The 11,562-nt window shown below is 44.1% G+C and overlaps 1 protein-coding gene across 1 annotated transcript; it reads right to left on the bottom strand.

Annotated features, from left to right (window-relative positions):
* Window positions 1-3,190: 3,190 nt before the first annotated feature.
* On the bottom strand, window positions 3,191-6,328 carry LOC123468774. Its single transcript, XM_045168010.1, has one exon. It carries the CDS (start codon window positions 6,326-6,328, stop codon window positions 3,191-3,193), a length of 3,138 nt encoding a protein of 1,045 aa, XP_045023945.1.
* Window positions 6,329-11,562: the final 5,234 nt, after the last annotated feature.

Below are 11,562 nucleotides of genomic sequence, written 5' to 3'. Positions count from 1 at the left end.
CAATTAGTGGCGCCATCTAGCGCTCATTTAGTAAACTAAAAAGCACTTTGGCAGGACGTTTGTGGCGCCATCTAGTGCTCATTTACACTAACCAAAGGCACTTTGGCAGGACGTTAGTGGCGCCATCTAGTGCTGAATCTTTGAACCAAATACCCCAACTCCAAGTAAGTCCCCTGAACTATTCTGAACCTAAGTTTCATGTGGCGCCATCTGAGCGATAGCTAGAGTAACTTTATTTCTGACTGGTCTCATGTGGCGCCATCTTTTGCTGGTTTCAGGAACAATCTCTGATTGGTTCCGTGTGGCCTCATCTAACGACGACTTCTCTTACTATTCTATTTTTTTCCTGTTTTTGCATTAGAGACGTTTGCTATGGTTTTATTCTTTTATTCTTCATCTTACTTTTACTTTCTACGGTCTTCTGTCTTCTTGTTACGCCGATCTATCTCATTACTTCTCCGTTTGACTTCCTTCCTAATTGTCCGTCCCTGAACCATCAGGTTCCGGGTTCTGGAATTTCTAACACTCCCCCGTTGGACCTTCGTCTAACTCAGAATCCGAACTCGAATCTGATGATCTGTCCAAGAATGGAGCGGTGTTCTCATACTCTGGGTCTATCTGTCCGGCGTGAAGCTCTAATGGATATAGACATTTGATGTCTCTGAAGATCGTTGTTGATCCCTTCCCTTTAGTCTTGTCTGCTATTAGCACATTGCTACTCGCCGAAACTTTTATCTGCTCCGGGGTAGAGGTTTGCTTACTCTTCCCGTCTTCCATTTGGATCTTTTCGCGTGTTCGTCATGTATTATCACGACTTGCCCTATTTCTACCTGTTTGACCTGTCCCGGGGGTGGGACAGTGGAATTTTTCTAAGTCTGCCACGTACTCTTGGTTGAAGTTCTCCCCACCAAGTGGCTAATAGATCTCGGCGTAGTCGTTCTCTTTTGGTCAGAGTTACTCTGTCTGAATACTCTGTCTCTCTTTCGTCTATCGGGTGTCTTTGCCCTTGTCGGTGCCCCGATATTAATTGTTTCGGTGTCAGTGGCTCATTGTCTTCTTCTGACACGAAAGTTAATGGTCTTGTATTGATTGTGTCCTCTATTTCTGTCAGCACTGTCTGAAATAGATCGTATTCTAACCTGCCTACCCCATAGGTCTTATACAGCAGTCTCTTTACCGTCTGTACCATTCTCTCCCAAAATCCTCCCACCAGGGTGCTAGACTTGGGGAGAACCTCCATTTGATGTTTAACCCGGCTAGGGGTATTATTATATACTTTCTCATTTTTGTATGCTGACCTTAAGTACTTTGCTGCCTTTGTGAATGTACCCGCGTTGTCTGAATACATTGTCTTGGGGAAATCCTCTTCTCGAAAAGAATCTTCTTAGGGCGTATATGAATGTTGTTAGCCCCTGATCAGTGGTGACTTCTAAGTGCACCGCTCTTGTGACTGCGCATGTAAACAAGCATATATATGCTTTCGCATTTATATTTGTTCCGATTTCACAGGAAAAGGTCCGGCGAAGTCTACCCCTGTCGCCGTAAAAGGGATTCGAAATCAACAATCTGTTGATTGGTAGAGGTGCCGGAACCTCATTAAATGCGCGCGAATCTAACCTTTGGCATTTTACGCACCTCCTGAGTTGTTTCTTAATCGTTTGTCTTAATCTGGAAATCCAGAAGGACCTTCTAAGGTGTATCATTACGGTGTTAACCCCAGTATGGTTAAGTCTTTCATGAGTCTGCTCGATCAGCAGCTGGGTGATTCGGTGATCTGCAGGCAATAAGATGACCGCTTCTCTACCGGTGTGTCTTAACCAATTCTGATGCCTTCCTACACATCTTAGCAGCCGTTTTTCTTTGTCCCATGTTATCCCTAGTTTTCGTAATTGTTCGTCTTTCTACGGTTTTTCTTGTTCTTCCGCTTCTGTCACTTCTTTGAATTTGTCTCTCTGGGCTGTCTGCCAGAGTTCTAATTCCGCCTCTTCTATTTCTTCGACCGACAATATACTAAATTTCCTTGTGGTCCCACCGCATCTTACCTTGGCCAGTGGTGTATCTGGGTCGTCTTGACCTCTAAGTTTCTTTATCGCACGTTTTATGGTTGCCAATACCCTCACTGTGCGTCACAACGTGCTGTACTTCTAGTACCATTTCTCCGTCGTTTGTGTGTGACAGTGCGTTGTTTCCACTGCCTTTTGTTCTTTTTGAAGTTCTTCTTCGTAGGAATCGTCCATTTTTGTTGGTGTCTTTGGCCATTGTGTTTCATTGGTTAACCATGTAGGCCCTTCCCACCAGTCTGGTTTATCCCTAAGTTGTCTTACCGAGGCCCCCCTGGAAGCAATGTCTGCGGGATTTTGTAGCCCGGGGCAATGTCTGATTGATTCTGTTGGAATTTTTCCTCTGATCTCTGTTACTCGATTGTGCACGAATTGTTTCCACCTCCCTGCTTCTCCTTTGATCCACCATAGGGCTATGGCAGAGTCCGTCCACAGGATTTTCTCAAACTCTGTCCCTAATGCTTTTTCAATGTATTCTCCAAGTCGGGCTGCTAGCAGGTTGCTTAGCAGCTCTAATCTTGGTGTGGACACGGATTTCTTTGGATCCGGTGCGATTCTTGTTTTGCTACAAAGGAGTCTTGTTTTGTCTTTACTGCCTACTTCTATATAGGCTGCTACACTATATGCGTCGTCACTTGCGTCGCAAAATAGATGTAATCGTTTTCTACTTTCTCCTATCCATCTTGGTGCTTTGATTAGTGCTAATTCTGATAGCCCCGTGACGAATGTTTCCCAATGGGGCATGATGTTTGCTGGAATGGGTTCATCCCATCCGGTCTTCGCCATCCAGATTTTCTGCATAATAATTTTTGCTACCAGCGTTACTGGTGATATTAGACCTAGTGGGTCAAATACCCTAAGCGCGAGACTGAATAGTTTCCTTTTCGTTGGTCTTCTGTTCAGAGTCTGAGCGTCTTCCATCATTCTTTGTGGATCGAACTGTAGATCGTCTGTTACGGGGTTCCATGTCACCCCTAATGCCTTTATGGGAGCTTCTGTACTTGCCATCCCGACAATATCCTGTTGGAACTTTACGACATGTTCTAGAGTTCTCTGTAACTCGCTGTTGTTTGTCGTCCATTTCCTAAGTTCCATCTTGGCTGACTGGAACACTTCTTTTGCTTGCTTTATCAGCAGGGTTGCTTCGCTGATATTATCAGCTCCCCCAACCAGTCATCCACGTATAGTTGGTGTTCCAATTGCTTTGTCAATTCTGGAAATGCTGACTGGTGTTCTTCTAGGCATTTCAAAATCACAGCTCTTAAGATGAAGGGGCTACATGACAGCCCAAAGGGTACTCGTTTCCATCTGTACTCCTTAACTCTGGCCGGCTCTTGATCGGGGTCTTCGATCCATAGGAACCTTATTAGCTGCTCGTGTTCTTCCTGTATTCCTATCTGTAGGAATGCTTGCGCTATATCAGCCGTCCAGGCGATTTTGTTCTGCCGGAACCGTAGCAGTACTGCCAGGATCTCTGGATTTAAGTTTGGTCCAGTTTCTAGCAGGTCGTTGATACTCGGTTTATTCTGCTGATGTGTGGAACCGTCAAAAACGGGTCTAATTTTCGTAGTTTTGGCTTCCGTTTTAATGACTGGTCTATGTGGTAGATAGGTGCAGACCCCGTCATAGCTACTGTCTGCCTCTCCTATGTAACCATCCTTTTCGTATTGGACGAATATTTTGTGGTATTCAACCTTCTCTTCTTTCGTCATCTTCCTGAGAAGGTTTGTCAGCCTAATTGAGGCTATGTTCTTGTTCGTCTCAACCGATCTACGGTTGTTTCTAAACGGAAATAATATTTCATATCTTCCGTCCATATTTCTCTTAATCGTATTCTGATACGTTTTTAGAAATCCGGGATCTTCCAGTTCTTCCTGGGTTATCCCCATATGCTCTAGTGCCCAGAACTCTCTGAAATCCACTAAAGGTTTGGTGTTGTTTTTCCCCGTGGTTGTTAGCACGGAAGTTCCTGTCTGTTGTTCTGCGGCTCCGAATATAATCCATCCTAGCTTGCTTGCGCAAGCTACTGACCCGTCACTTCCTTGCTTTGTCTGGTGGGTCATAATTCTCCAAAAATAATCACACTCGATGATCAGGTCGAATTCTGGTCTGTTATATTTTGAGTCAATGTGTCTTTTGTCTGCAATCTCTTCATTGTTCGCTTTGAGATCGTCTATTAATGTCGATTGCACCTTCTCCGTAGCCTTCGACATGTAGGTTATTGCTGTGGCTTTTATCTGAATTCTTTCTGAGTCTGGAGCTATCATCCAAACGTTATGGGTTGTTAGTTCTTCTGTTCTTGGTTGCATGTTTCCAAACGTGTTGATGCTCAGCTCTGTTTTATGTGAGTCTTCGGTGTGGAGTCTATTTATCAGATCCTGTCTGATAAATGTTCTGTCACTTCCGGAGTCTATCAGCCCCAATATCTCTATTGGCTTTTGATCTTTTCCTAACATTTTCGCTGAGAAGGTCGGTAGCCCTTGCGCCACCGTCCGATTTAGGTTTGTATTGGTCTCAATTGTGACCGTTCGAGGCCTCTGCGGCGACTGCGACCTGTTTAGATTGGGGAAGTTTTGTGTTCTACCCCTCCCTAGGCATAATGCTGGGCTGTGTTCTATACTGCCGCATATCCTGCAAGGGATGTGTGTTGTGCATTGTGCGGCATTATGTGATCTGCCTAGGCACTTTAGGCATCTTCTATCTCTTTCGAAAATTGCGCGTCTTGTCTGAGGTGTTCCTACTGTACACCTGTGGTGTAGGTGGCTCTGTTGACAGAAACAGCATGGTGCTAACCTGCCTGCCGGTCTATTCTGTCTGAAGTCAGAAGTTTCAGTAGACTGTCGTGTGCTACCTTCCTCCATTTCTCTTAGTCTGATTTCTTTGCCTAGCTCTTTTAAGATGTTGTTCACGTCTGGGTCTCCTTCTTCGATCCATTTCTCCCTCCACCATCTTGATGTCAGCGATTTTGGTAGGGCATCAAGTATGTCCGTCGTGATGTATTCGCCGCAGCTGGTTATGTCTATATTCAAATTTTCAAATGCCAGCTTGGTGTTGTTCACCCCATCGTATATTCTCTGTAGCTGTTCTGTACTAGCTGTATTTAGTAGTCTGGTTGCAAGAAGCTTTTTCAGCTCCGTGGTGTAGTGACTTTTTAGTTTCTTCTGGTCACCGAACCTGCCTTCTAATTTGTCTAGTACATTCTTGTACTGGTTTTTGTCGAATTGGATGTTAGCAATACATTCGGCCGCTTTTCCTCTCATCGCATTCCGTAGATACTGGAATTTCTCTACTTCTGACAGTTGTGGATCTTGGTCGTATGATGCCCACATTAACCTCCAACCTTTCCAGGCTGTGATGTCTCCGTTAAAAGTCGGTAGAGGTAACGCTGTTCTAGCGACTGTGACTGATGTTTCTTTCAATCTTTCCATCGCTTCTCTCATTTTGTCCTCTATTTTTCTATCTTTTACTTTCTGTTCTGCTGTTGAGATCAAGGCTAATTTTCTGTTCAACTCTTGAATGGTCTCATATCTTGCTTTTGCTCTGATTTTGTGTCTTTCTCTACGCTCTGGGTCTGTTTTTGCCAGAGCTATACTTTCTAGTAGTTGTTCTCGAACGTACTGTCTATCCTCCACGAGATTCCATCTCTCTTCTGCCATGCTTGGTTTCGGAGATGCCGATTCTCTTCCCAGATTTACGGTTTCTGGTTCTGGCCGAGGTTCAATCTGTTGTTCCTCTATCGATCTCTCTTCCTTCCGAGGGGTTGTCTCTAGCCTTCTCTCCGTTTCTTCCCCTTCTAGATCTGGTACCTCTTCTACTGGTCGTGGGTTTATGAGTCCCCGGTCTATGTATTCTTTAAGCATATTTCTAACAATTGTTGCTAGGTACGGGACGTAGTCATTGTCCCATTTGATGTCGGCTCTGATTTGCTTTATTTCTTCTCCTATTGCTAGGATCGTTTCTCTTTGTGCTCTGTTTTCAGTTACCAAACTTACTTGGCCCTCAATAATTTCATGTAATGCGTGCTTCTCTGCTTTTCCTTCTACCTTTTTCTCCATTTGCTGCATTAATATTGTTTGTTTCACCAGTTCGTCGTTCTGTCGTCGCAGTTGGGATCTTAATAGTTCAATTCTATTGTCGATCATGGAGTTGTCTGGTGAAGATGCTTCCGATAGTATTTCTGAGTCATCTTGAATTTCCGGTTCTGCTTGTATGACTGCAGGAACTGGCTCTATCGCAGGATTGTTTCTTGTTACTCTTTGAGATGCCATTTCGTGCGTGTTTGTTCTTTCCCCTTTTTTTTTTTTAAAAGAGGTTTGGTCTTTTTCTTGTTTATATTTTCCCCGTTAAGCTTAACACAGAAGTGTCACCGTTTTTTTCGAAGGCGATCCGGGGAATGCCTAAGGAACAGACTATTAGCGGTATTGAACCCAAGCCCCTTTTTGCTTAAGCCGAGTACTATACCGATTGATCTAATCGTCTGAACGTTTCTTTTACTTTTTCTCTAGGTTTTAACCTTCTGTTTTCTCGCTTATTTGTTCAATTTCTATGTTCTTCCTTGCCCTGGGTTTGAACCTTAGGTCTATCTGTATTTCACTTTTTCCTTGTCTTGTCCTGGGTTTGAACCTTGGACTTATGTTTGCTTGTTATTTCTGAAAAAGGGTCTTTCCTTGGATTTGAACCTCGGACCTTTGTGTCGTTAGCTTCACTCGCTAACCACTGGCCTGTCTAGACTATACTTCAACAACTTTTGAACACAGTTTCTGTACTGTATATCTATATGTATTTTATTTCTTGTTCGTTCTGAGTGTTGAACCTCAGACTCGTTTTTACTTCTTTTCTTCTGTTGTCTCCCCCCTTTCTTTCTGAAAAAATGATTTTTATTAAGTTTTGAACCTAAGACCTTCGTGATGCTAGTCTCGTTAGCTAACCACTGGTCTACTTTGGTTTACACTAAATAAAGTTTGAGAGTTTGTTTTAATCAGAATAAGAATTTTTTATTTTTCTTAATCCAAACCAGCAACAAATAATTTTATTATTTTTAGGCTGAGACAGGTGATTTTAGCAGCTCTTCTTCCTCTGAGCTGCTCTCCAGACCGTGTTTGGCAAATTTCCTGGCCAATCTTTTGTTTATTCTTTCGGATGTAATTATTCTATTGAAGCGCCGTCTAGGTGTAGAGGCGGTTGAGCGGACCTCCAGTGGTAGGGGCTTCGGAATCGTTTGTGCCCGTATGTCCTGATTAATCTTTTCCAGAAGTGTAGGTCTTTGCTTGGACGTTCCCGGTTGAGGATCTGGCTGGGTTTGAACCGTGGATCTTTTAGTCGCGGCAGCTAGTGCTTCTTCTCGAAGTCTTAATTTTTCGCGTTCTTTCCGGATTAGAGAGGCCTCAAGGATGTTCTTTGCTTTCCGTTCTGCCTCCTGGGCGGATGCCTGGGCCGCGGCGATCACGGCTGCCTGAGTGGTTCTTGTGTTGGTGAGTTCCTCTAGGAGTTTTTTCTCATCTAGACTTAGAAGTGGGACGGCGTCTTGTGGCTCTGGCACCGGCCTCGAATACGGTTTTGGCCGTTTGGTCTCAGGTCTGCTTTGCTCAGGAAATGGTTCTGGTAGCCGGAGTCTTCTGAACACTCCTTTGGGTAGTGTCTTCTCTAATTCCTTCCAGAGAGTATAGCTCCTGGCGTCTGAGTCCAGGAGGTTTTGGAAAAAGTTAAACACGGCCTTCTGGCTCTGTTCTGCCACTAAAAAAATTGGATTCGAAGGAACATTTAAAGATTCGTTCAATCTTTATGTCGGAGACTGCCGACTCAGAATCTAATTGTGTATTTGTATATTTTAATTTCTTATTTTTCCTAGGCCTAACACCGGAGTGTCAGCGTTTTTTCTGTGTGTATTTCTAGGCCTAGCACCGAAGTGCCAGCGTATATCTTTTGTTTATTGGCCAACCTGTCACCTTATCGGGTGACAGTATCAAGAAGAGTTTTGCCGTAGAGTACGGAAAAGGAATGCGGTTTATTGCCGCGACACAGCAGCAATAATCAAAGATGAAGAGAAGTAGAGAATATATATATAAATTACTAATGACTTGGATGTTCTTCAAATACGGACGTTCGGAAGATCCCCTGGAGTTGCCGGCTAGCAGATCGACGGCGGCTGAAGAGTGGAGAAAGGTGGCAGCAAGGCAGCAAGGCAGCAACCACACGACAGCAACAAGACGGCGAACAGCAACAGACAATACAAGTGAGAAAATGCAACCAAAATACGATACCGAAATAAAGGACACCAGACAGGAAACTCGGTGGAAAATAGTGTGTATTAATAAGGCCTATTTCAGCCCCTTATATACCAATTATAAAAACACCGTTGACAGAGAATTAATCTAATCGTAACAATAATTTTGGCGCTGGCATAGATGTCGTCTCGATCTTCCATTCTTCTTTCCGCGCGTCAACTTGTAAGGTGAATGAACTGAGGAACAAGTTAACCGGTTAACCTTGTAACCATGGCAACGGAATAACCGGTTAATCATAGTTGCCGATCTCTATTTGTTTGTTAACAATTACTGGTGGCGCCATCTTGTGGCGGATCTTCCGATAATTCTAGTTCGGTGGTCTCGAACTAGATGCCACTATCTTGTCTCGATTCTTATCAGCTAGCCGATACTTATGGTCCAGTCTAGGTTGGTCATCTCTATGAGTCTATCACTAGTCGATACGTATCAACTAGTCGATACTGCTGACTAGTTGAGGGCCATCTAGTAGTCAGTTCTGATATCATGTGCCATGCAGGATCTTAGTGGCGCCATCTAGCGCTCATTTAGCTAAAATGTACTTTGACAGGACGTTAGTGGCGCCATCTAGCGCTCATTTAGTAAACTAAAAGGCACTTTGGCAGGACGTTAGTGGCGCCATCTAGTGCTGAATCTTTGAACCAAATACCCAACTCCAAGTGGCGCCATCTAGCGATAGTCCCCTGAACTATTCTGAACCTAAGTTTCATGTGGCTTATTTCTGACTGGTCTCATGTGGCGCCATCTTTTGCTGGTTTCAGGAACTAATCTCTGATTGGTTCCGTGTGGCGCCATCTAACGACGACTTCTCTTACTATTCTATTTTTTCCTGTTTTTGCATTAGAGACGTTGCTATGGTTTTATTCTTTTATTCTTCATCTTACTTTTACTTTCTACGGTCTTCTGTCTTCTTGTTACGCCGATCTATCTCATTACTTCTCCGTTTGACTTCCTTCCTAATTGTCCGTCCCTGAACCATCAGGTTCGGGTTCTGGAATTTCTAACACTCCCCCGTTGGACCTTCGTCTAACTCAGAATCCGAACTCGAATCTGATGATCTGTCCAAGAATGGAGCGGTGTTCTCATACTCTGGGTCTATCTGTCCGGCGTGAAGCTCTAATGGATATAGACATTTGATGTCTCTGAAGATCGTTGTTGATCCCTTCCCTTTAGTCTTGTCTGCTATTAGCACAGCTACTCGCCGAAACTTTTTATCTGCTCCGGGGTAGAGTTTAGCTACTCTTCCCGTCTTCCATTTGGATCTTTTCGCGTGTTCGTCATGTATTATCACGACTTGCCCTATTTCTACCTGTTTGACCTGTCCCGGGGTGGGACAGTGGAATTTTTCTAAGTCTGCCACGTACTCTTGGTTGAAGTTCTCCCACCAAGTGGCTAATAGATCTCGGCGTAGTCGTTCTCTTTTGGTCAGAGTTACTCTGTCTGAATACTCTGTCTCTCTTTCGTCTATCGGGTGTCTTTGCCCTTGTCGGTGCCCCGATATTAATTGTTTCGGTGTCAGTGGCTCATTGTCTTCTTCTGACACGAAAGTTAATGGTCTTGTATTGATTGTGTCCTCTATTTCTGTCAGCACTGTCTGAAATAGATCGTATTCTAACCTGCCTACCCCATAGGTCTTATACAGCAGTCTCTTTACCGTCTGTACCATTCTCTCCCAAAATCCTCCCCACCAGGGTGCTAGACTTGGGGAGAACCTCCATTTGATGTTTAACCCGGCTAGGGTATTATATACTTTCTCATTTTTGTATGCTGACCTTAAGTACTTTGCTGCCTTTGTGAATGTACCCGCGTTGTCTGAATACATTGTCTTGGGAAATCCTCTTCTCGAAAAGAATCTTCTTAGGGCGTATATGAATGTTGTTAGCCCCTGATCAGTGGTGACTTCTAAGTGCACCGCTCTTGTGACTGCGCATGTAAACAAGCATATATATGCTTTCGCATTTATATTTGTTCCGATTTCCACAGGAAAAGGTCCGGCGAAGTCTACCCCTGTCGCCGTAAAGGGATTCGAAATCAACAATCTGTTGATTGGTAGAGGTGCCGGAACCTCATTAAATGCGCGCGAATCTAACCTTTGGCATTTTACGCACCTCCTGAGTTGTTTCTTAATCGTTTGTCTTAATCTGGAAATCCAGAAGGACCTTCTAAGGTGTATCATTACGGTGTTAACCCCAGTATGGTTAAGTCTTTCATGAGTCTGCTCGATCAGCAGCTGGGTGATTCGGTGATCTGCAGGCAATAAGATGACCGCTTCTCTACCGGTGTGTCTTAACCAATTCTGATGCCTTCCTACACATCTTAGCAGCCGTTTTTCTTTGTCCCATGTTATCCCTAGTTTTCGTAATTGTTCGTCTTTCTACGGTTTTTCTTGTTCTTCCGCTTCTGTCACTTCTTTGAATTTGTCTCTCTGGGCTGTCTGCCAGAGTTCTAATTCCGCCTCTTCTATTTCTTCGACCGACAATATACTAAATTTCCTTGTGGTCCCACCGCATCTTACCTTGGCCAGTGGTGTATCTGGGTCGTCTTGACCTCTAAGTTTCTTTATCGCACGTTTTATGGTTGCCAATACCCTCACTGTGCGTCACAACGTGCTGTACTTCTCGTACCATTTCTCCGTCGTTTGTGTGTGACAGTGCGTTGTTTCCACTGCCTTTTGTTCTTTTTGAAGTTCTTCTTCGTAGGAATCGTCCATTTTTGTTGGTGTCTTTGGCCATTGTGTTTCATTGGTTAACCATGTAGGCCCTTCCCACCAGTCTGGTTTATCCCTAAGTTGTCTTACCGAGGCCCCCTGGAAGCAATGTCTGCGGGATTTTGTAGCCCGGGGCAATGTCTGATTGATTCTGTTGGAATTTTTCCTCTGATCTCTGTTACTCGATTGTGCACGAATTGTTTCCACCTCCCTGCTTCTCCTTTGATCCACCATAGGGCTATGGCAGAGTCCGTCCACAGGATTTTCTCAAACTCTGTCCCTAATGCTTTTTCAATGTATTCTCCAAGTCGGGCTGCTAGCAGGTTGCTTAGCAGCTCTAATCTTGGTGTGGACACGGATTTCTTTGGATCCGGTGCGATTCTTGTTTTGCTACAAAGGAGTCTTGTTTTGTCTTTACTGCCTACTTCTATATAGGCTGCTACACTATATGCGTCGTCACTTGCGTCGCAAAATAGATGTAATCGTTTTCTACTTTCTCCTATCCATCTTGGTG

This window comes from Daphnia magna, unplaced genomic scaffold, assembly GCF_020631705.1.
Source record: "Daphnia magna isolate NIES unplaced genomic scaffold, ASM2063170v1.1 Dm_contigs430, whole genome shotgun sequence".
NCBI lineage: Eukaryota > Metazoa > Arthropoda > Branchiopoda > Diplostraca > Daphniidae > Daphnia > Daphnia magna.
The sequence above is the reverse complement of the archived record's forward strand: the minus strand, read 5'-3'. Positions and strand labels throughout refer to the sequence as shown.

Coding starts and splice junctions, on each gene's coding strand:
- LOC123468774 (XM_045168010.1), bottom strand. CDS start 6,328: ATGGCATCTCAAAGAGTAACAAGAAACAATCCTGCGATAGAGCCAGTT.